The sequence below is a fragment of the Triturus cristatus genome, chromosome 6 (assembly GCF_964204655.1).
Source record: "Triturus cristatus chromosome 6, aTriCri1.1, whole genome shotgun sequence".
NCBI lineage: Eukaryota > Metazoa > Chordata > Amphibia > Caudata > Salamandridae > Triturus > Triturus cristatus.
The window spans coordinates 1,520,602,652-1,520,628,526 of NC_140589.1; the positions used below are offsets into that span (position 1 = coordinate 1,520,602,652).

Sequence of the window (25,875 nt, forward strand, 5' to 3'; positions counted from 1 at the left end):
AATTGCGATTCTCTAAATGCATGCGCAAAATAGGGAATCGCAATATTTGCGATTCCTCATTTATGCGAGTAGGTTTTTGCCTACCTACATTGCACACAGATAAACGCTGAAACTTGCGATCACAATTTAGCTTGGTACATCTGGTCCACAGTGCCTGCACTGGCACTGTTTAGTCGTCTCTTAGTGCCCAGAAATCCAAATATGCCTGTAATCTAAGGTCACCAAATCAAAAGAATCATCCAGGAGCAATATGCAACAAAAGGAATTTTCCAAAATCCCTTTTCCATGTTTGATGCATTTCACCATGATAAAAGGTTCAAAGTGGTTTAGATGCCAGCTTTAAATTCAATATTATTTGCAGAAAGTGGAATTACTCCTAAATGTACAATGTCATTTTATATTTCCTATTTTTGTACAGTGCTCTGTTTCTTTTATGCCGGGGAACAAAGGACTGCTACACATCCCCTATGTTTGTCATGTAATAAAAATTATATTTGCTGTCAGTGATCCTTGTACAAAGTCATTGTCAGCCAGTGCTTCAGTGTCTCTTGTGGATGTGTTTCAAAGCTGATGCCCATATACATTTGAAGAGGCAGCTCAAGCAAAATGTGCAGGGGATACTGAACTCTTGGTTGTCTTACAAAAATATAGGCAGTTTCAATGCATAGCTGTAACAAGATTGCCTCCTTAGGTACTGATACATGGCGCTTCACTGTCACTTTCTGCTAGATAATAAGTTTCCTGTGTGAAACAAGTCTATCTGCAACTTGTAGATATCAGCATTATGCCTCCTGTCTGAATTATGTTTGAGCTTCTGACATATATTGCTTTTGTAGTCTGGAAAGCCAGCTTTTGCTCGGCTATTGCAGTTTTTAGTTTCCTACTTCAGGCATTTTTAGATGACAAGGAAGAAGTAATTGATTTTGCAGCTGGATCTACGAAACGGTGCCTCAGTAGGGATTGCATAGCACTCATATTGTCTCCTAATTGCCTTTCTTTTCGATGTTCTCTCTTTTTTGGTCAGGAACTGTCAGACAATTATAAATTTTGCCTCCTGTCTCCCTGCTGAGTTGATAGCAGAGCCCCTATTCACAAGGGTATTTGATCATTTAATTTGACAGATGTGCTCAATTACTTCATTTATGAGTGCAAATTCTGTACAATTAAATGTATGCTATTAAAGCTAAATTTGCATGTGAGTAAGTCTGTTCATAAGGCCGGGTGGTAAACATTTTATTACATGAGCCATTTCTTGAAAATCCTAGACACTAGGTTTCACACATGTCCATAAATGCCTGTAAATGTTGGTTTCTCTCACTTTGGGCCTCATGTAGGTAACATACTATTTACTGATTCATAAATACCGAATTTTACCGATTCGGTATTTATGAATCGGTAAATAGTATGTAGGTAAATAATCGGTAATTATTACCGATTCGGTAAATATCGGTAATTATGAATAGGTATTTACCGAATCGGTAATAATGCATCCCTTCCCATTCATTCCTATGGGCCTGGAGGCCCATAGGAATGAATGGGAAGCCAGTTACTATTACCGATTCGGTAAATACTGAATCAGTAATAGGGGAGGCATTATCATGGGTGGCAGGGTGTCACATTGACACCCTGTTGCACCCCTGATTCGTGCATGTGTGCACATGTGGCGCACATACATGCCCTAAGGGCATGTATGTCTGCCACATGGCACTTTACAAATAGCACAAAAATGCTTTTTGTAAGGTATTCGTCATTTACCATCAACTTGTAGTTGGTGGTAAATAACGAATCCAGACACCAATAATGCACTCACTTGAGTGGCCCCTACATTGCATTTCTGGATTCGGTATTTACCGAATCGGTATTTTACCGATTTCTTAAAATTCCGATTCGGTAAATACCGAATCCAGAAATCAGCCACCTACATCTCAAGTGCCTCAATACCGGTCGGTAACGGGATATTTACCGATTTTCGGCCGTTACCGACCGGTATTGAGGTACCTACATGAGGCCCTTTCTCTTTTTTATGTACCTTTTACCTGAGGGGGATTGGTTCAAGCGGAAAATCTGTCACACAGACTGTGAAACTGGATCTGTGCCGAAGCAGTATCTGTTGTGCGACCAAAATCCCACCTGTTACCGTATGGGTATCTCACATGACATTTACACGCAAGGGCATACCTCACATACAGTTCTTACATAAACAATGTCCAAACACATTTCGCACAATAGGCATAATGGTCATTAAAATGATATGTATTTAGCATGTAAACAAATTACAATTTTGCCCAGGGCATGGTCCTAGTATGTTGGTATTCACCATGTTGCAAATATGTGGTTATTCACAAACCTATGGAAAGCACATTCTCACCATGGATACCATTGGAGATATACTCCTGTTGAGGGAAGGAGTAAGCCCCTACGGAGAGTGCAAAAGTGGAGTAAACACCACAAATTTTGTATAGGTGTAAATGAAAGGGTTTCTCTAGTGGGAATATAATCCCCCCACCCCCAAAAAATTAATTTAGCAGGTACAAATGTCCTTCAGAGGGACATTTGGCCACGCAGAAATTTGGACTCACTACATTTCCACATATGTGAATCACTAGCCATGTTCTCAGGAGTGTCTCTGGAATCTTTGAGAATTTCAGGACATTTGGAAATTTCAAGTAAACTGTAGTCATACAATTTCCAGTGTAAAATATCCACTTTCTAGGCCTCCATTGTGTGAATCGATGTTATTATGACCCTCATTCTTAGTGGCCTTTTAATTACAATAGTCCCCATAAAAACGACAATATCACGTAGCACTGATAATCTTGTGTCTTTCACCTAGAGACTCTACCTACCAAAAGCAGTTTGGATACCGTTTAAAATATCGAATATTGGAATAGCCAAGGAATATGGCTCCGGAAGTGCTGATTCTCATAGTAATGAATGATTTCTAGGGGTACCCTTAGGTTCCAACACATAAGAAAACCTCCCTCGTCAGTTACTGATGCCCCTAGTATCAGTCCTATGTGCGGTTAATTCAGCTTAACCTCATGGCTCTGTAAATGTTCTTGGAAGGACTTTTGTGAAAGAAATAGCAATCAATATTGGATACAGCTAAAGGAATGTTTCTAAGTTTTTTTCTAAAATGGTATCCACATAACCATTGTTCAAGTGTACAAACACCAATATAGCATAATAATAGGCAAAAATGTTGTCTGATTGTTAAATGTTAAATTGTTTCCTTGCCAAGAAAGCATTTCAGACTTCTTGAAAGTTTCCCCTTTGTATTGGCCCATTTTTTATTATGTTTATTGAAGGAGACATTATATTTCAAACAGTTGCAAGTTGTTTTCTTCTAAACTTGCGTGGACCATAAGTAATGATGCTTTTTACAGATGCACACCATGTGCTAATTTTTAGAAATATATATGCTAAATTCAACTATATTCTACTTTCTGTAGTTGGAAGACTTCTTATAACCCCTTCAGTCTTGTGGCAGAAGCAAAACTGATTACATCACTCAATAAACATTTATTATCAAACATCTTGGCTAAAGCTTTCTTCCTCTATAGCAGGGTTCTCCAAAGTCGGTCCTGGAGGGCTGAATCCATGCCAGATTTTAGGATAACTACATTTATCTAAATGGGGATATTGTAAAACTCTGGCATGGATCCGGTCCTCCAGAACTGACTTTGAGGAACTCTGCTTTGTAGCACCTTATGCAGTATGAGAACCTTCCGCCTATTGCTCTGCCTCAATTTCGTTTTTCAGGACTCACCTAATCTCAGAAAACTGCCTTCAAGACATTCTGCACTCACTGACTTTCTATTTACATAATACTGAATTACTGATTGACAACGAATCTGGCTTCCACCTTCACTGTGGTTATGAGCCCCCCCACACCTCCCCCCCCCCCCGATCCCCATTTAGATTACGTGAGTTATTTATGGCCACAATACAGGTCAATAAGTGTGCCATGATCATGCTCAACTAGTCTGTAGCCATCGAAACAGTCAACCCCAACATTTTACTTTGATACTTGAAAAACTCTGTAGGCATCAGTTGTACAGCACCCAAATTGTTTCCTTGGTTAATTACTATTTGCATTCCTTTAATATCCTCACCAACCATGGTAGCCTGCTTTGTGGCTACCGGCTCAGCTCAATCTCCTTCACTCTTCTATTTCTTTGTGGCCCTGTCGCCCCTGGCCCTCACAGTTATGTCAACAACATCCAGCAGCATCTCAAACACAGGCAGAAGAGCCCAGAGTCAGAAGTTTTTTTTAAAGTCTGCATAATTGGTCATCATTAAGGTCCACTGAATGTGCACCTCTTGCCATACGCATGGTGAACATCCATGGGCTCGCTCCCAGTCCTTGCCCTCCAAGATTGTCCTTAAGTGATAACTTGTCCTTGTGCCACAAGTGAATTTAAAAAATCAAAGCTCTACCAGCAGTGGTCCCTGCGAGGAATCCTTCGCTTCTACAGTTGATCATGCCATGGCTCATTCACTGTAAGGGGTATCCCACCAAAACATTGAACAACCTGCAAAAGGCACACAATCTTTCTGGTACCCTTGAATATTTGCAGGTCCCAGTCAGGAAGGAGGGATGAAGAAGTAGTTCACAAACGTATGTCAAAATTTGGGATACATGAACTGAATTTATTTTTTCCTAACTTATGCACCTTAAATTGCGCTCGGTTTTATTGTGCTTAACAAGGCACCTTCTTTACATGATTGCATGCCCTTTCCATTTCTTCAGCACAATTCACCTTCCAGTTCCTTTGACTTCTGCTCAGATAAATCCAGTGTCCATACCCTGTGCCCCATATAAAGCGGATGTCTGGCTTTGATCCCTGCTAATTCCAACAAACTTTTTAGCGTCAATAATTCCTTGGCTACCTCAGGGAATCCACCCGCGTGCCCTTCATGGTCTTCATTTCAAAATCGTTGCTCTTTTGGTGAACCTGTACATCTCTACACCTCCTTCTTTCATTTCGTCAGTGTTGGTTTTTCAGTCAATATCTAGTTCTCCACCAGCAGATTTCCAGCTGTTGTGGTACTGTAAATTTCGGAACCACGTTGGAGGCATGGCCCTATCATGCCGATTTTGGTATCAGCGAACCGCAAATGGCAAATGCGATATGTACGAGTGTTTTCATTACGTTTCATCGATGAATTCACCTTGTATACGATACTACATATTGAATCCTCGGGTTCCATTTTAGAGCGGTAGCCATTTTGTGGTTGCCCTCACATAGGCTGCGCACTAAGGCCATGCCTAGGCCTAAAGGACACGTACACCTTCTGTGACTTCTTTGTGACCTGTGCGAACTGACTCCGCTGCCCGAGGTCAATCCTGTCCGACCAGTTCCTTTTACTACGGCCAAATGAGATTAGCATCAGGGCTTGACACACCATAAAGTCTTTCATCCCACACGAACCCTGACTAATCCCTTTCACATCTGACTCTGTTTCCTGCTTTATGGCTTGTTTTACGAGGAGGAGGTGCCCGTTTTTATTGGGGTCTGCTGATATCTGATGAGGGTTCTGAGCCTTGCTGGGTAAATAATTGTGGGCTGACCGAACTGAAATGTGGGATCATCATCATGGCTTTCTTTTTTTCATCGTTTGTAGTAAAATATGTGAATAACGACTTGTAAAATAGGGGCGGTGTTGCCTAGAGCGTAATATTCTGTATATAAGAGAAGACTGGGTTTTGGTTGGGAGCAGTCTCCTGAGAACATACACCGTGGTGTACTTCTCGGATACCTGTGTTTGGTCTGCAGCCAATAAATTCGATCTTTGACTTCACCTAGAAGACTCTGTGTTTCTGTGGTCTGAAACAGGAAGAACTCGAAGTCTTCGGGTGTGTTCCCTGGCACTGCTGGGTTCTGAAAAACCCAGTACTTCAGTTGGCGCCCAAGTGGGGCGATTTCAGCGGTACCGGTCCAAGCCAGAGGTTCGTGAGGAGCTTCGTGTGAAAATTCTGGAGGAAGGCCGCCACTTCATCGACCCCTGTATGTCGACGTGGTCCGAAAGTCTTTGCTGCGAGGTTCTCCGCGTCCCGACGGCTACAAAGGACTGCTGCCCTGACTATCGCCCTGTTTTGGCCCCTTGATGATTTGGTAGAGCGAAACGATTAAACAAGTCTTCTGGTGACGTCATCGATACCTCAGTTAAGTATAAGTGGAGCATCTCCTAGTCCTTAGTTTGGTTCTTAGTTTGGTATCCCTTTGGGATCGCTTTGATTTGGAACTTGCAAGTGCCAAAGCCGAAGGACTCATGTATTCACGAGACTATCGTATTCGATAATCCTTTGAAGTTGGAAACTAGACTAGTGAGCAAGGATGCCTGCTTCTAGCATATTTGGAAATTTGTTTTGTTTGGGTTGTAATAGGGACTCCCGATTAGAGGATTCGTGTCCGGTTCCTCCAATTGGAACTCCAACTTATGAGCTTTATGTGAAACATGGCGTTGGCCCCATTACATATAATGAAGTATGGATCCGATACACCAGGAAGGATGGTGTCTTAAAATGACCCCAAAATGGTAGTTTTGACACAGATATCTTAGATAACTTAGAAGTTAAATTATTTAAAAAGAAAGCCCGGCTGGCGATGTTTGATTCTGTCCGCCTATGGCGAAAGGAAGCCAAACAGAAAGAAATTAAATTAGCAAAGAAAAATGAAAAGGGGAAAGGTATATCGATAATGCAAGCAGCTTTGCAGTTTAAAGATGATGAAGAAGAACAAATGAATGAGCAATTGCGCAGGCAACATAAACTAGTGATCGATAAATGCTACCCAGTTTTGCCGCCCCTTCAGCAAGATGCGTCAAAAGAAAAGGAGAAAGAACCCCTAATGTCACATTTGCTGAGTTCGCCACCTCCGTATGCGCAGAGTGCTACAGCACCTCCGCAACCCCTAAATGTACAGCCTCCAGTTAATTTGCCGCAAGCTTTCCCGCAGCCGCCGGCTCCTCCTCAGCCGGCTCCTATCCCTACGGCGCAGCCCTCTCAAGGGCTGCCGGTTTCGCTACCTATCTCTTCTGCACTTCCTGCGACTCTACCTAGTACACCAACTGCCTCTCCCGGCGCCCTTCCCGATACCATCCCTGTGCCTCTATCTGTACCCGTTTTTCTTCCCTCTGTCTTTCCCCCTGTTCTTGCCTCAACCTCTCCTTCTACACGACAACGAATAACTAGTGCGGTCACTAGTTTAATATCGCCTCTCTTCGGGTTATCTAGTACGACCCCTGGCTCACAACGTAAGCAGTTGCGTAGTCAGCTGCCTGGTTCTGGATAGAAAGCAGTATTAGACCGCATGGCACATAAATGGATTGTTTATCCTTCAAGATATGATGTGGAATCTGTTGTAAATGTTTTTCATCAATGGGAAGCACCAAAACAGAGATACGTTTTTGAGAAAATGTGTGAATTCCTCTGTGAGGAATTGGAAGATCATGGTCTAGACTCAAGCCCGCAGGAGTTGTGCCATGTAAGGTTCGATTTTGAAAAAGGCACGATTGTGGGCCCCGATGTTGATAGAGCAGTTACGACATTGTTGTCCTTCAGGAATTGGGATTGTCATCAGTCGTTGTTCGAACAGGAGTTCCCTGTAGGGAAAAAGGTAAAAGCTCGCCAATATCCGATGCGCGAGGTTCCTCCAGTTTGGAGACCTGGTGATTTAAATGCTGTCCCACCTGTTCAGCCACATTTTCAGCGTGTTTGGGTACACGTGCCATGGAAGCGAGCTGAAGTAATAGCGCTTAAGCAGACATTGCCTGACCCCCGTAAAAACCCTGCAGGATATTACAAGGAGTTATCACAGACTGCAGAATCGTGTGTCATGAATTTAGCTGACATAGATATGTTGTTCGGGAGTGTTGTTCCGCAGGCTTTGTGGGGATTGATTCGTAATGCAGATCATGCTGCAGAACTAGGTGACACATGGGCTAATATCATTGCTGCAGACACTAGACAAGTTGGTGGTGCCAAGCCGGAGCCCGCGGTAGCAGAACTCCCCGGTAGAATAATTAATTATATGAAAACTTGAATGCCCGCGATGCAGGTGAATTGGGATAAATTATCGGCATGCAAGCAGAAGAAAGATGAGTCAGTGTCCGATTTCTTCACCAGGTTTGAAGAAACTTTTATCGACCATAGTGGACAAGATATGAGTACGGAAGGTGGTCAACGATTATTTGTTGATAAATTTGTGCATAATTTGCTTCCTGAGTTGTGTAAGAAATTGAAAGATTCTGAGAGTTCTTGGGCTGTTTCCTCTTCAGCACAAATACTGGCTACTGCACAGTATTACGAAAATAGGGATAAAGATGAGAAAGATAGAGCAGACAAGAAAACAAAAGAATTAAAGACGAAGGTTCTTTTACAGCAGGCTTACCCGCCACGTGGAGGTCAGAATAACTATAAGCAAGGTCAGGGTATCTATCAACAACCCCAACAGTTTCAGAGTAACTCGCAAAGGTTCGGGTATTCTCAACCACGTGTTCCTATAGGCCCCAATCAGTGTTCGTATTGCAAAGAAGAAGGTCATTTTAAGTATAGCTGTCCTATATTGTTGCAGCGTACGAATAATGCTTATGACACGAGAGGTAGAGGTGGTCAGCAAGCTCCTAGAGGTAGAGGGCGTGGGAATGTTCCCCAGAACGCGCGTCCTCTTCCGACTCAAAACACGATTAATAGTTTTGATCAACAAGCCAATGCAACTGGTAGGACAGCTCAGTACTATAACGATGACTATTATACAGAAGATGAAAATGCGGAAGGTAATGATTACTAGGATAGCCGTAGACAAAGAGAGGGAGTTGTTTCAGTGCCAGTGGACCAGAGTGGACCGTATGTCAAAGTGACTACAGCAGGCATGTCAGAGCCTTTTCTGTTGGATACTGGTGCTGCAAAGAGTTCAATTATGCATTCAAAACTCCCTGGCGCGCCTTTGTCGGGCAAAATGAATGTTTCAGTAGGTTTTTCTGGCGCCCTGGTTAGGAACCCGATCTCTAGTCCTATGCCCCTTTCTGTTGGACCTTGTGAGCTGAAAGCACCCCTTATCCTAACGACAGGTTGTGGTGAAAACCTGTTAGGATTGGATTTGTTAAAGAGATTACATGCGACATTATATTGTTCCCCCTCGGGAGTACAACTTACACTGGGTAGGGAAGTGATTTCTCCAATGTATTTGTCGAAGAATAAACTGCCAGCTGAATTGTCGTCTCTTCCGGATGTCCTTTGGGCTTCTGGTCTTAATGATGTGGGTCTCTTGGAAATACCGCCATACGTGGTCACCTTAAAAGCCAATGTTAAATTGCCACGCATTCCCCAATACAAGATCTCTAATGAAGGTGAGAAAGCGTTGTTAGCGATTATCTATGATTTGATTGAAAAGGATGTAATTGAAGAGACAAGAGGCAACGTTTGCAATAGTCCTGTTCTGCCTGTTTTAAAACGTACTGACCCTTCACAGCCACCTGTTTACAGGTTTGTGATGGATCTTAGAGAGGTCAATAAGATAGTTGTGCCACAGTTTCCAGTTGTCCCTGATATAACTGCCTTGTTAACTATGATTCCAGCTTCCGCTGCTTGGTTCTCAGTGGTCGATTTAAAGAATGCTTTCTTTAGCATCCCGATTGCAGAGGAGAGCAGGGACATTTTTGGTTTCAGTTTAGGAGGACGAAGCTTCCGCTTTAAACGTGCTCCACAGGGCTACTGTGAAAGTCCATCAATATACAGTCAGGCTTTAAAAGCGCAGCTTGATGCAATTGTTTTACCTAGTGGTGCTACCCTCATTCAGTATGTTGACGATTTACTAATCGCCGCGGATACTGAGGAGATTTGTAAAGAAGCTACAGTGTCATTGTTTCGTCATTTGTCTGCCTTTCATCACAAAGTGTCTCTCTCAAAACTGCAATATTGTCGACAAGAAGTGACCTACTTAGGCCATCTCTTATCGAAGGAGGGAAGGAAACTGACCCCAGAAAGAATTCAGGCCATTGCACAATTGAGCGTGCCAAGAACACAGAGAGACGTGCGTGCTTTCTTGGGTATTACTTCATACTGTAGGCAGTGGATCCCGAGTTTTTCTTTGCTGGCAAAACCTTTAATAGCATTGACATGTAAAGATACACCGAATCCCGTCCCATGGTCTGAAGATTGTCAGAAAAGTTTTTCGGAATTGCGTAAGGCATTATGTTCAGCTCCTGTGTTGGGTACCCCTGACTACAGTAAGCCCTTTACGTTGTATGTTCACGAGAAGGAAGGTTGTGCATTGTCAGTGCTGACACAGTCTTTTGGAGACAAGCAGCGTCCATGCGCGTATTTTTCGTCAATTTTGGATCCGGTAGCCAAGGCATTGCCAAGTTGTTTGAGAGCCACAGCGGCAGCAGCTGTTTCTATTCGACAGTCTGCTGGGTTAGTAATGAACAATACGTTGATTGTGATGGTTCCACACGCAGTGGACACGTTGTTAAACAGGACCAAGACACAGCACTTAACTAGTGCTTGATTGTCAGGTTATGAGTTGACACTATTAGCGAGTCATGTACACATAAAGAGGTGCAACACGTTGAATCCAGCTACTTTATTGCCGATTTCAGCAGACACAGATGGGATTGAACAGCATGATTGTCTGTTCAGAACAGAAGAAGAAACAAAAGGGAGAGTGGATCTTAAAGATACTGCCTTGGTTGAGTGTGATGGTACCTTATGGGTGGATGGTTCGTGCTTCAAGCTTCCGAATGGTGATAAGACTGTTGCATATGATATCACGACTTTGCGCACGGTTGGTTCCTGGCTTCGCATGGAACTAAAATTCAGAATGGTCAGTTGGTGAATGATCTCCTTGAGTCATTGACCTTGCCGTTACAAGTTGCGATTGTGAAATGCAGTGCACACAAGAAAGTTACCGATGATGTTGGTCGTGGTAATGCATTTGCTGACGAAGTTGCGAAAGAAACAGCAAAGGATGTGACGAATCGAATGTATGTTGCAGGCCCTGCAAGATGGGTTGGTGATGTTGGAATGTGTGAAGATACAATAGAAAGTGTAAAGTCCCTTCAAGCTGAAGCTTCAGAGAAAGAGTTGAATGAATGGAGAGAAAGCAAGGGTAAATTGGATGAAAATGGTTGTTGGGTTGACTTGTCAGAACATCAGCGATGGTTGCTACCCGATGCGTATGTACTTGCAGTGGTGACAATGGCTCATGGAATGGCCCATATTAGTGTGAAAGGGATTTGTAAGTTGTTAGCTCCAGTATGGCAAAATGCTGGGATTCCTAAATGTGCAGAGAAAGTGGTCAAGAATTGCATGGTGTGTCTGAAATACAATCCTGGTAGAGGAACCCCAACTCCAGCTGGTCATTTTGCGCCTCCAACGTATCCGTTCGAGGTTTTGCAGCTAGATTTCATCCACATGGAAAGGTGCAACAATTTGAAATATGTACTTGTTGTTGTTTGCGCCTTTTCAAGGTGGATAGAAGCATATCCCCTGAAAGACAATACTGCCTTATCCACAGCTAAAGCCCTTGTCAAAGAATTTTTCCCTAGGTTTGGAATGCCAAGAATGGTATGGAGTGATAATGGAAGTGAATTCGTGGGTCAAGTGATGAAGAATGTATGTGAGGGACTAGGCATCAAGCAAAAATTCCACGCTGCAAATCACCCCCAATCAACTGGACTAGTAGAGTGCTACAACGGCACTTTAAAACTTAAGTTGGCTAAGATTCAGGCGAGCTCCGGTCTTAAATGGCCTGACGCGCTGCCCTTAGCACTCCTATCAACAAGAATGACTGTGCATTCACGAGTGGGACTTAGTCCGTATGAGATTGTGTTTGGCCGTCCGGCCAATATATGGGGTGTGCCAAGACCGACAAAAATCAGCGAAATTGAACATCCAGTACTGCTTGATTATCTGTATGAATTGACGGCTAAATTGCGTGTCTTACACCAACAGGTCCACGATACTCTGCCTCAGGTATCTGAAGCTCCAGGACATCCTATCAATCCTGGATCGTGGGTGCTGGTCAAAAATTTCAAAAGGACGAAAAATGATGAGCCCCGTTGGACCGGCCCCCATCTCGTCCTTCTCTCGACAAGATCAGCTGTTCGAGTGAAAGGGAAAAAGAACTGGATTCACAGCGTACATTGTAAGAGGGTCCCTTTGCCTCTACCGTACGACCGGTGGGTCCAGGAGGGTATCGCTGATTCTGAGACTGACACTGTGCCTCGTTTCGTGCCATTTAGCGATGCACACGTAAAAGGAACAATTTCAGAACGAGAAAACGACAGCATTTTGCAGGAAGCTGTGCCACCGTCAATTCGATTGGACACTACAGAGCCTGAACTTTTATTTCAAGACCAGACAGTACCTGGGAGAAGTCGTTATAATTTGAGGTCCAAGACTATGGACAAATAAAAAAAAAAAAAAAAATTCCTTTCCTTTGATATTTTTTGACACTGCAGCTCTCCCATCTGAAGAGCTTTTTGATTTTTGTTTTTTCCGAACCACCATCCGAGTTCAGCTGTAGGGTCGCGGTGCCAAGACTTTGGGGTACAAGCCGGAGACGTTAGGTCAACGGTTCTGGTTAGTCTAGGGCGTTCCCTGGACTGACAGGTGTACTCCTGAGCAGAAGACACTCATCCGCCGCGAACAGCACGATTAGAGGATGGAGTTTTTCGAGATGGAGAGACCCATTGAGGAAACAAATTTTAAGAGTAGAATATGTAAAGTAATGAATAGCAAACGTTTTGTAATATTATGTCTGTTTGTACTATTTAGTATGATGATGTTTTCTGTAGGTTATGTATTATTGTCTTCTCAAGTGCCATTTACACCCACTATACAGCCCATACCTCCTCCTACTGTCTTCTTACACTCTTTCCACCCTCTGCCTGAACACGAACAAGCTAGACGTTCTGAGTTCGTAAACAATTTGTTTATTCAACTCCTGCACCAGCACCAACTAGTTATGAATACAACAAATTGCTGGGTGTGTGGTTTGATGCCACATACCATTAATAAGGGTATCCCATATCTTGTGCTGCCGTTTAGCTTTAATGGGTCATCATGGGCATTCCAGACTATGTTTCTTTTTGCACTAGAGACCTACTCCCCGCGACCACCGCGTTCCAATAGACCTAGCACGAACAATAAGGCCTTGATGAGAGGAGTTGCTGATATGAGCAGAGATATCGATGCATATTCATCTATTCCCAAGGATGAGTTGCGAGCTTATGTAGGTTGGAACGCGACGGGGTATAGCATTAGTCTGGGCGAAAAACAGCGTAAAAGTTCATCCCCAATTTGGGTCGTACCCCACATAGGTCGGTTCTGTTTACAAGGCAATGGTCAGAATCCAAGAGCTCAACTAGGGAAGAGTGACTGTACTGAAACGTACATTTTTCCATCACAGTTTTCCCCTGCGTTTTTGGCTGCCAAGGGTACATACTTTGTTTGTAATGACCGAGCATATACATGGTTGCCCCCTGATTTCTCGGGCACGTGTTATGTTGCAAATTTGCTACCGCCGACATTTACTGCTGCCTCTGATTATCACAAGACCAGAGTTGTGAGAGGCGTTGCTAGTCAGGAGGATACTGCCGGTCAGGAAGCGGGAGACTTCTTCATGGGTTTCCTGCCGTTTTGGGGACCAATGGTCAATAGTAGGAACCTGAGACAACTGACTCGTGTAGTTGAATCCACTGTAAATATAACGGCTGGTGCCCTTGGTAATTTGACAGCTGAGCTCCAAGCGGATCTCCTCATGACTTTGCAGAACCGTATGGTTCTAGATGTCATACTTGCAGACCGTGGTGGGGTATGTAGAGTTATCCAATCAAGTTGTTGTATTTTCATACCAGATAACGCTCCGACAGTCTATCAAGCCATCTCCAAACTGCATAAGATTTCCGAATCTATTCACGTGGATAAAGGAAATTGGTCGATGATGGGGTGGTTCTGGGAACTGATATCAGCTTGGGGATGGAAGATTCTAATAGTCACTGGGATGATCTTAGCCATTCTTTTCCTGTTCTGTCTATGTGTACAGTGTGCTCCTGTAATGTGTAGCCTCTGTGTTACATCATGTGTAAGGAAACCTGTACCAAGGGACGAGCTAAGAAATAGGATGATGCTACAGCAACATCTCCATGGCCTTATGAATATAGACCTGGACTCAGATTAGTATGAGTATAGTTGTTGCCTATGTAAGGGCAAAAGGAGGGTCTGTGGTACTGTAAATTTCGGAACCACGGTGGAGGCATGGCCCTATCATGCCGATTTTGGTATCAGCGAACCGCAAATGGCAAATGCGATATGTACGAGTGTTTTCATTACGTTTCATCGATGAATTCACCTTGTATACGATACTACATATTGAATCCTCAGGTTCCATTTTAGAGCGGTAGCCATTTTGTGGTTGCCCTCACATTGGCTGCGCACTAAGGCCATGCCTAGGCCTAAAGGACACATACACCTTCTGTGACTTCTTTGTGACCTGTGCGAACTGACTCCGCTGCCCGAGGTCAATCCTGTCCGACCAGTTCCTTTTACTACGGCCAAATGAGATTAGCATCAGGGCTTGACACACCATAAAGTCTTTCATCCCACACGAACCCTGACTAATCCCTTTCACATCTGACTCTGTTTCCTGCTTTATGGCTTGTTTTACGAGGAGGAGGTGCCCGTTTTTATTGGGGTCTGCTGATATCTGATGAGGGTTCTGAGCCTTGCTGGGTAAATAATTGTGGGCTGACCGAACTGAAATGTGGGATCATCATCATGGCTTTCTTTTTTTCATCGTTTGTAGTAAAATATGTGAATAACAACTTGTAAAATAGGGGCGGTGTTGCCCAGAGCGTAATATTCTGTATATAAGAGAAGACTGGGTTTTGGTTGGGAGCAGTCTCCTGAGAACATACACCGTGGTGTACTTCTCGGATACCTGTGTTTGGTCTGCAGCCAATAAATTCGATCTTTGACTTCACCTAGAAGACTCTGTGTTTCTGTGGTCTGAAACAGGAAGAACTCAAAGTCTTCGGGTATGTTCCCTGGCACTGCTGGGTTCTGAAAAACCCAGTACTTCACTGTACACAACCTTTTCCTGAAAACATGGCTCCAAATCACCAATAAAAAGGTCAAGTCAAATTTGGCCAAATTCTCTGTTTCTGTGGACATTGATAGCCTCATTGCAAAAGAACTTACCAAAGAACTGACAACCAACTGTTTCCAGCCCTTTCTCCCACCCAGTGATGTAATTCCCTCTGGTGCTCTATAGGCCCTTGTGACCTGCAACACAGCCTCAGATGCAAGGCTCCAACCTAAGGGCTATTTGAAACAAATTAGTAAATAAGTACATTTATTGTTCACCTAGTAGTTAACTTCATGTTGTATATTCAAATCAGTCGCGCTTGACAATAAGCCTATTTGAAATGTCAGTATATGACTGTAGTCACTGCTACTTTCACAAAAAAAGCTTAGAGACTTTTGGATCGGATCATGTATACTACCATTAACAAAAGGTGTTCTCGAGAAACCACTGATATGTATATGCTCAGCCTTTTCGCCGCCTTATGTTACATTTACACACTATATACTGTGCCGTTTTGTCATTGGAGAACTGTAGGTGTTAAAGGACTTTTAAAAGGTATTATCACTGCTTAATTTCAGCTGGTGGTTCCATGTGGTGGCCATCAGCACTTATTTGTGGGGACAAGCACTGTTTCCCTCATCAGACTTTGACCTGGAGAAAGCTAGAGAAAAAAGTATTAAAAGGGGGAGAGAAGGAGGAAGAGAAAGATTGAAAAATAGTGACTAAGAAAGAAAGCAAAGATTAAAAAGAACATGTAAGAGTGAGATAAAGAGGCAGGGAGTGTCTGGTGGAATAAACAGGCACGATGTGTACTCACGACTATGCAGCCTTGGCATTTGGCACCCACGGCCTTCCATAGGATTGGCAGTGAACAAAACTGAGCAAAAAGTTAGGTCCTCGCACTTATTCCCATTTACAAATATGCCCCTGAGTATCTTATATCCTAAGCACAGCCTATGGTAATAGTCACCTGGTTAGATTCAGAGATGTGACAGAGAATAGGGAAGTTGGAGACAAGAGGTGTTTGACTTTTGAGTAAGGGCTGCTGCTGCTGCTGTAGGATAAACAAAGTACTGAAGTTGTTGAAGTTCATGGTGGAACAATTCAAAAGGCCTGACAGATATACCTCACACAACTTGGCAAATGTTGAAATTTTAGATTTCCAGAGATTGTGGTCAAATAGAGATGGAATGCATTTTTGCAGGGCCCAACTTACTAACAATAACAGTAGAAAATCTACTTCCGTATGGTTACATGCACAATTGCAGCTAATTTCCAATCTTCCTCGAATGCATTCCTGGAAAGTTCAGACTTTCAAAACATTTATGCATTTAGGAGAGTAGCTAGTGTATATTTTGGTACCTGTAAAGCGTTTAGTGCATGTAATCTTGCTTAATGTTTATTCTTCATAGGGGAAAGAGTAGACTATTCTCCTAACCTAATCTGGGGTGTTACCCCCCTTTCTCACACCAAAAATAGATTTACCTCTGCCCTTTCGAGGTGTAAATCGCCAACTGTTTTCAGATGAATACCCGCAAACTTGAGTTTTTGTGGATGTAAACCACCTTTCGCATGTGCCCTGCCCCAAAATGGCAACACTCTACCCTTGTGATACACAATCATACTGTAATTAGGGGTGTGTGAAATTTGCATAAGTTGCTTTCACCTAATTATGCAAATTTTTGACACCAGGACACGTTTTGTGCTTAAAAGAAGCGCAAAAAAACACACAACTGCTGCAAACAACACCAGCTCGTATTCTTGTTGTTCATGTAGTTCTCACGCTCGCCCCTATAATTTTGCTGCAAACATCAGTGTATTTATGCAACGTGATACAATGGTGGAATTTCAGGATTTTTTTCAACAAGCATTACATAAAATTCCCCAAATTATGTAAATTATGCTGGCATAAACATTTCGCTCATGACTATATGTAATATCACATGTGAATAAATCCATTTATGACTGGAAATTTTAAGTTTGTGAATCACATAGTTGAATTTACACTTCTAAATGCTGATATTTCAGCACCAACCTGCTACTTAGGTGTGCATACAGCTCTATGAAGCTGACATTGCAAATATACTTTGCTATGAGTAGGAGTGGCTTGCATCTGAAAAGAAACGTAGCCAATAGCCTATGTTCATATTAGAGAACCATGCAGTGGGTTATATAATGACTTATCTTATTTTCTCCCTTCAAAGCGTTTATTCAATCGCTCTGTATCCTTTTGCAATGAGAAGTATTGACCAAGCGTGCTCAGTTCATTTTTAGGTCTGGTATTATGTATTTAGTTTTACTTAAATGCACTTTCAGCCAGCCCTCTCCATTTTTCTTCTGTCCACCATACCATGCACCATGAGGCAGTGAGTCAGCCCACATCAGCCATTAGCTACTTTCACTGTGAGTTATAGCGTTCTGCTCTTTCACTAGGAGCACGCCAGCCACAAAGACGTTTCCTTCGATGCTAGAGACTACTATGGCAATATGTGCATTTTGAGACTAAAAATATATTTTTGCTTTTGGCCAACATTTTTTATTTATTATTACTCGGGGCCCAGGAGCTCCCCTATCAATAAAGTTTTACGAAAACCATGTCAAGACAAAATAGGACAGGTAGCAAATGCCAGACCTATACGTTTGGCCAATACTTCTTTATATCACAGTTACTTTAAAATAAATCTGCTTCAGATTACCAAATCTTTACACCACCCTCATCTGCAGGACATGTCTTTTTCCATGATCTGTTATGAGTTTGAAATGCGGTTCATTAACACATACAAAGAAACATGTATAGGATGACTGAAAATGCAGGAAGGATGTGGAGAGCCATTCAAATAAAACTGTCTACATTAGGTTGATTATATGAATTTTCAGATTTTCAGTCTCAGGACCTATGATGGTCAACACAACAATTTGAAAATAAGACAGTGGCTATAGACTACGATAGACAGCAATAAGAAACAAATAATTTTTTCTAAGGTAACAACATAACCTCTGTAACTTTTTAAATCATTTAAATTCTCGGGGGTTGATTCACAAAGGTAAACTTACACTTTTGATTGAGTTTATGAATGTTTTCTATTCACAAAGGTCCCAGTTGTAAAGATACTACTCGTAAAATATGTTTGCGAATCAGGCCTTTGATGGTTGTGTTTTGTGGATAATGATAGGATCTTTTTTTAATGAAAAACTACATAAATAACTAGGTTGTCCAAATAGTGGCTATTCACAATTAATGAAACACTTTTTGAACATTTCATTTTTGTAATGTCCTAAACATTCACCAAATTCTCCAAATAATTGATATCCTTTTCTAAACCACAGCATCAACGAGATCCTCGTCTAAATGAAATATTATTTCCGTTCTACGATACGAAAAGGGCGATACAAATCATCGAAACTTATGAACCGGATGATATCCTGAAGCAAAAAGGTAAGAAAGAGCAAAGTTTATAAATGGAAGCAAAGACTTGGTCTGAAATGAATATTGATAATGCTGTACTCATCATTTACTAAAAAGACCACGGTCAATTCTATCTCATGTTCCCTTCAGGTTGAGGTGACTTTGTAAATCAATAAAATCAAACAAATCGGTCATACCAGTAAGTCGAAGTTTCAGTGCTGCTGTCGAGATACGTTTACAATCTTAGCCGATTTTATATATCTCATGCAATACTGCTTTTACATTTTCTGGTGTTTGTTATCTTTTTCAAAAACATTTCATGAAATTTTCAATATAAACAGATAAGCCTTATTAAAATATTCATTAAACTATATAACAATATATCAGTTTTACAATAAATCGAAGGGAACCCTTATGGGACCAGCTGTGTGACTTAGGATATTATGGAGCGCCTTCCCAGGTCTACCAAAAATTATAAATGAAAAAGAAAAGTTCCAAAGTCAATAGATCAAGTATAGTCTTACAAGCTTCTGAGGTTATTTAGACTTTTCTCTAATTTTTTAAAAAATTTGTTTCAGAGAAAGTTCAAGTCAACACTTTTTTCTTGATTATGTAAATACTTAGGGCCTCATTAATTAGGTTTTGCTGTAGGGCAGCGCCACAGGCCCTCATGCTGCGCTGCCCTTTGGCAAAAGAAAAGGGCAGGAATGCGCTATATCTATCAGATACAGCACATTCCTTTCCTTTTCCCCTGCGCCGGCGCACTTTCGGCAACTGTGCGCCAATGCAGGGTGCAAGGGTGCCTGCATTGCAGAGGTCATTTTTTTTGTGCAAGAAGGGAAACCTAACACAAAAACAATCACAAGAGGCTTTTCTTCTTTTTATGTGTGCTGCAGAATGCAGCACACATAGAAAAGGGAAAAATTAGGAGAAATAAAGATATTTCTCCTCGTTTTGCCTCCCTTACGCCTCCCCTGACGAGGCATACATTTTTGGCACTGTCTAAAATGTACGATTTCTCGTAAATCTGAGGCAGTTCCAAAATGCCATGAGTGTTGCTTGGCACGCCTCCAGCAACACCCAATGCATGCCCCTTTAACACAGAAACTGCAGAAACTGCGTTAAAGGGAACGATATTTACGAGACAGCATTAAGCCAAAAAAGTGACTTAGTGCTGCCTCATAAATATGAAGCAGGCTGCTGCGCCACGGATCGTCACAAAAAGTGACATTTCGGCGGCGTAAGGAGCCTCATAAATGAGACCCAATGTTTCTTCATCGGGCTTTGGCTTTATCAGATAAGTGCAATCATTTTTTTTTTAAACAGACTTTTATTGAACTTTACAAAGTAATACAAGCAAACCTCCCGCTCGCTGTCGGGCTACCCCGATAAACCAGGATGTAGGAAATCAGCCAACCCGCCAGTCAGAGCACAACAGCATATCTCTCTTCCCACAAGGCATCTGTGCCATAAGGCAGTCCGTCCATAAGAGTGGTCCATTATCACAATGCAGTACAAGCAACAGACCCCCCTCCCGCTCCCCGGTAAATCTCCCCCAGCAACGCCCCCCACCCCAGCCACCCCCCCCAAGCATGCCGCCAGTAGCCAACGTAGTCAAGTGAACCCTGAAGCCTCCCGCCCCGCCTGATGGGTTCCCCTCCCACCGGGCACAGCGAGTAAACCAAGAGATCAGTGGGAAGCGTCCTATCCCGGGTCCAGAGTCCTCCCCTCGCCCTACACTCCCATGATCATGGAGAAATTCTCACGGGTCTCCTACCCCATCCCCCTCCCCAGGCTCCCCCTCGCCATCCTCATCCATCAGATAAGTGCAATCATGGCGAATCATTGGATCATGGGGTTTTAAACTCAAGTGTTATTGTGGCTTTTGAATGTGAATAGAAGGCAGCCGGTTATCATTCTGACACTACAACTCTACACTACTTTAGTGCTACAAATCTGAATTTATAGGCAGGCTTAGGATCTATTTACATCACTCAAATACCAATTGATAACAGTCATGTTTATTCTCCATAAGTGCACTTTTCTGATAAAGTCAAAACCTTGATGAGAAGATATTGTACTTATATATTCATGAAACATGTGATGGCTTGCCTCATTGGCATAATTATTTTATTTATAAGTTCCTTGTAGAGTGGTACACCATATACCCAGGGCCTGTAAATTAAATGCTACTAGTGGACCTGCAGCAAGTCTTGTGCCATCTTCTTAAGTAGCCCTTTGAAACATGTCACAGATCAGCTTGAATGCAGTTTTAAACAACCAATTCGACTTGGCAATATGACTCTCTTGCCAGGCTGTAAACTCCCCTTTTATTGCATATAGGTCATCCCTAAAAGGTTGGCCCTAGGTAGCCCATAGGGCAGGGTGCATTGTAATTAAAAGGTTGAACATGTAGTTTTTTTTAATTTTGCATGTCCTGGTAGTGAATAACTCTTATATTCATCTTTCACTACTGTGACACCTAGCTCTCCCATAGAATAATATTGGGTTGCCTTATTACAGTTAATATGTTCTAACTTTTGATTGGGAACAGGTAAGCATTTCATGTTTGGTGTCTGAAATGTTTTAATAAAAAATCCTCTTTAATGGTAAAGCTACAATAGTATAATTTCTCTTGTTACATTTATTGGGGCTGATCCTGCCTTTCTTGTCAGGGTTGTCTTTTCTTTTTAATGGTGGAACACCAGTACACTCAGGCAGGGAAGCTCTGCTTTTGGCAGAACTCCGATGTTGCTTTGAGCAGTTCTTCTTTATCTCTTATTTGGACAGTACTGGCTATAGGCTACAGCATATGACAGCAACATTGTGCTATCATTAATGGAACAGTAGTATCACCTCTCAGTTAAAAGTAATGTGATTATTCCAGGTGCCTGAAATGTGGGAAAATGATAGGAGTGTTATTAAACACAAGTAATGTTTCAAGTTGCTAACAATTACATATCAAAAATCAATGTACGAGTATAAAATATAATTTATAGGTACTCTGTTTCACAAGCTTAATTTCTCACATGTTTAGTGCTTCTTGGAAAATCTGTACAGTATGGACACTTCACTTCTTTAATATGCTCAGATTCTACACAGATTCGTCCTCTTTAATTCTAACTAAAACACATATCTGGGAACATAAATCTGACTCTTACTACAGAGGTAGAGTGTCTACTAGGGCTTTCCTCTCCACTTTCCCGCCTATGCCGCTAGTGTCATTGCTGGCAATAATGATGGGCCTGAAATCTGGCTCGCCGGTGGACCCTAAGTTTCTGGCATCCATGGCAGAGATCTTGAATCCCACCGTAAACTGCGTGCTGAATACTTCCCTCTCTAAGGGACAGGTTCCAGCAGGCTGGAAGAGTGCGAAGATAATTTCTTTATTAAAAAAAAACCCACGGCTGATCCCACGGTTCTAACTAATTATAGACCTATTTCTCTTCTGCCGTTTTTTGCTAAAACAGTCGAGAGATATGTTCACACTGTGATCAGCAATTTCGTGGAGGTGAACAACCTGTTTCCCTCTAGCCAGTCAGGCTTCAGGCAGAATCTCAGTACAGAGACAGCATTATTGGAGGTAGCAGAATCCATTAAAGAGGCTTTGGACGCAGGTGGCAAAGCGGTCCTGTTAGACCTCTTGGCGGCTTTCAACTCCGTGCCCCACGGCCTCCTCTTGCAGAGAGGCTAAGGGAATGCAGTTTTGAGGGCACGGTGTTGAAGTGGTTCGCCTCTTTCCTAGACGGCAGAAATCAGGATGTCTGGTCACCTCCTTTCTCGGCCAGTATACCATCCTTGAGCGTGGGTGTGCCACAGGGCTCTATTTTGAGCCCTGTACTTTTCAATCTGTACATGGCCCCCCGGCTACCCTGGCCGAAGAGAATGAGATCACAATAATATCATATGCCGATGACACTCAACTGCTGTTCACTTGTAGGAAGGGAGAGGAATTTAATGGGGAGAAGATCAACAAGTGTCTGAAAGAAACTTTTGCTTGGTTTAAATATAACCATCTTAAATGCAACTCAGACAAGTCCGAAATTATTATTTTTTGACTCCCCGCCGCTGGATGTCTGGAAACAATGGTGGCCTCAAGACATGTCGCCCCCCAGGCTGCAGTCAGGACTGTAAACAACCTGGGAGTAAAAATAGATGACACTCTCTCTATGGCACCCCAGGTTCAGGTGGTAGCGGGGATCTGCTTTGGCCCCCATAGAAAAATTGTCATTCAGGCCCTCATTATTTCTAGATTGGACTATGCTAACGTCCTGTACTTGGGCCTCCCGGAGTTCCTAATAAACAGAATGCAGATGGTGCAGAACGCAGCAGCCAGGGCTATTCTGAGTCTTGGGCCCAGAGATCGGACCTCCCACCATCTCAGGAGCCTGCATTGGCTGCCTGTTCGCAGCAGAATTCGCTTTAAGGCGCTGGTCCTGGCTTTCAAGGCTCTGCACGGCCTAGAAGCAAAGTACATCTGCAGAAGAGTCTCTGGTTATGTTCCTGCCAGTTCTCTTAGATCCGCTCATCAACATCTTATGGTCACTCCGAAGTATCTCAGAGCCCGTAAAGGCGGCCGCTCTTTTCAAGTGCAAGTGGCCAGACTCTGGAATAAGCTGCCTCTTCCACTCAGGCAAATTACTAACCTGTTGACCTTCAGGAAACAACTGAAGACCTGGTTGTTCCAACAAACAATTTAACTGTCCTTTACTTGGTTTTTTCTTTTTTTGTTTTTTCTTTTCCTCTCTTAGCATTTGGTTTTCTGTCTTAGCGCCGGGATACTCCTTTGAGTAGCTGTGCGCTCTATAAATCTATTGATAACATAACATAACTAGCATGTTACACTTTAATTAAAGTCCTTAGCTAAGACATGGTCAAATACTACTCGCATGACAAGCTCTCTAAAGGGTGCTTACTATGCAGGACATAGAGGACTAGCAGGATAATGTCAACAATGGAACACCCAATCAGAGAAAAAGAAATATTTACATTTTAAGTGCTGTGATAGACATTAATTGCTGAAACTTCATACATGGGATGACCTTCAGTCTTCTGAAAGAGAAAGAATAATATTGTCAGCTGTAGCAAAATGACTAGTGTTTGCAAATCAAGAGCTCATTCCATCCCTGTTAATAGCAGAAGGACTCACATGGGAATATTTGTAGGTCCTGCCTACAGGCACCTGACCCTTTGTGTTTAATATAGACTTTGAGTGGGTTTTTTGTTATCCCCTTCTTCCTGAATTGTTGGCTTGCTTGTGTATCTCATTCCCTTGCTCCTGATTCAATAGCTTTCATCCTTATTCTTGGTTTATCCCACTAAGGAGCATTTTGGTCTCATTGTGTTTTTGCAAGAATGGTTCTTGCCATTGCTGACATCAGACCTTGCATTGCATATGGGAACTGCTTTCTCTCCCTCTCTTTGTTTCCTTCTGCTACCCCACCTTTATGTATGCTCTGTTAATTAAAGAATGAAGAACACTATCAGTCCCCCAAAACCTCCTCATACTCTTCAAACTGTCTTTCGACAGGCAGCCATCTTAGAAATAGATTTCACACCATTTCTGGATGGGCACCCATTTGTAGACCTGCACACAAATGTGCACTAGCCATCTCTTAATGCTTCTTCTTACACTGAAAAACATATTCCAAGATGGCTGCCACATATATGTCGCTATCTTGTAATGGTTTTGTTATGGTTTTAGGAAAACTATTGCAAAATCGTAACTCCATGTATGCACGCATGTATAGTGACAATCTTGTATGGTTTTTTAAACTTAACATTGCGAGATGACAACAGCACATGTATGCACTCACATGGTGGCCATCTTGTAATATTTCTAAGAAAAAAATAAAACAATTACAAAATGGCCACTGCACCTGTGTGCCTGTGGGTCTGTGTGTGTGCAGCAGCCATCAGGAGAAAAACAAACATTGGTACAGCCAGTAAGTGACATAAGCTCATGACATTAATAAAGGATACAAGAAAACATAATACAAAAAAGCGGAGCGTGATCCCTCTACTGCCATTGAATTTTCCGTTGCATGATTTTGTAACTAATGGAAATCAATGAACCAAAGGAGGTAGGTGATTATCTTTCACAGGATTTGTATTCCTCTTATTTTTCCTGGAGCCTATGGACTTAAAGCATATGGCAGATGACATATCTACTAAAATGTTTATTTCACCAAAGTAAACAGTTTTCTCTATTCATTTAGGTTCTTTGAGGGTCTTTGAATCATTTATGCTCTGAAACAGAAAGCTTATTAAAAAACGGCAAATATTTACTAATTTCTCGATGTATCTTATGATGTGGTAAATGGAAAATACAAGAGGCAATCTGTATTCTCTATAAGCTGAAAGAACTACTGTATTCTTTCCACAGGTCTTATGTCAAGTGATGGGTTTTGTAGATATTTGATGTCAGATGAAAATGCCCCTGTCTTCCTTGACCGGTTGGAACTTTATCAGGAAATGGAGCACCCTTTGGCGCACTACTTCATCAGCTCCTCCCACAACACATATCTTACAGGCAGGCAGTTTGGCGGGAAATCTTCTGTGGAGATGTATCGCCAGGTCCTTCTGGCAGGATGCAGGTTGGGAAAGAGTCATACTTTACATTACAATGCTCATTAATTATACAATAAAAACAGTTTGTTTAAAAAGAAGTATTGTTCAGAAGTGTGCTATCTCTGTATATTGTAGCATGGGAAAATTGCTTTCATAGAGTCAAATTGTTGTTACCATGTACCAGGCGCAGATGTGCGAAACGTATAGGTGACAAAGGCAAGAAAAGGCTTAGTTATGTGGTCAGGTTGGCAAAGTGCATACAGCGATTGGCTACAATACACACACTCCAGATGCAAAATCAATTCAAGCCCAGGTATTATTACAAAAAAAGTTTGTTGATGACTAGGAAGGAGAGTTGTTATGCCAGCAACATTTTGTGCTAAAAGATATATTAACTCAATCTCAGTCGTGTTGCTGCACAAACAAGGTAACTTAAGATGGACTCCAGATTCTCTATATTGTCTCTACTGTTTGCAGTAAGGCGACAGGCCATGCCTTAAGACTAGATGCAACACGTGTACAGTTCATTTTGCTTCATTGAAAGGACTCTTCAGGCGCAGTGCTATCATAGCTCTACTGCGCAGAAAATTCCTTATTGGGGATAATCAGACAAGGGAAAAGACAACCAGATATATGGTTGTTTCCAAATCTAAAACGTGATTTATTTTTCATTACATCCGTTGCTTCAATATTGGCTTTGATGTTTTTCAATGCATGGCAACTGTAACTCCATCCTCTGTATGTGGGTGCAACATCTGTTTGCTTGCATCTGGAGATATTGGGCAGGCCACTGTATTCTCTTAC

The 25,875-nt window shown here is 42.3% G+C and overlaps 1 protein-coding gene across 5 annotated transcripts in view; it reads left to right on the top strand.

Annotated features, from left to right (window-relative positions):
* Positions 1-25,875, top strand: part of PLCB4 (phospholipase C beta 4) — a 1,018,018-nt gene that overhangs the window by 621,905 nt on the left and 370,238 nt on the right. For all 5 annotated transcript variants that reach the window (XM_085612653.1, XM_085612654.1, XM_085612650.1 and 2 more), the window contains exons 14-15: positions 18,423-18,531; positions 24,887-25,097. In XM_085612653.1, the coding sequence (XP_085468779.1) occupies positions 18,423-18,531; positions 24,887-25,097 (320 nt within the window). The remainder of the gene's footprint in view (positions 1-18,422; positions 18,532-24,886; positions 25,098-25,875) is intronic.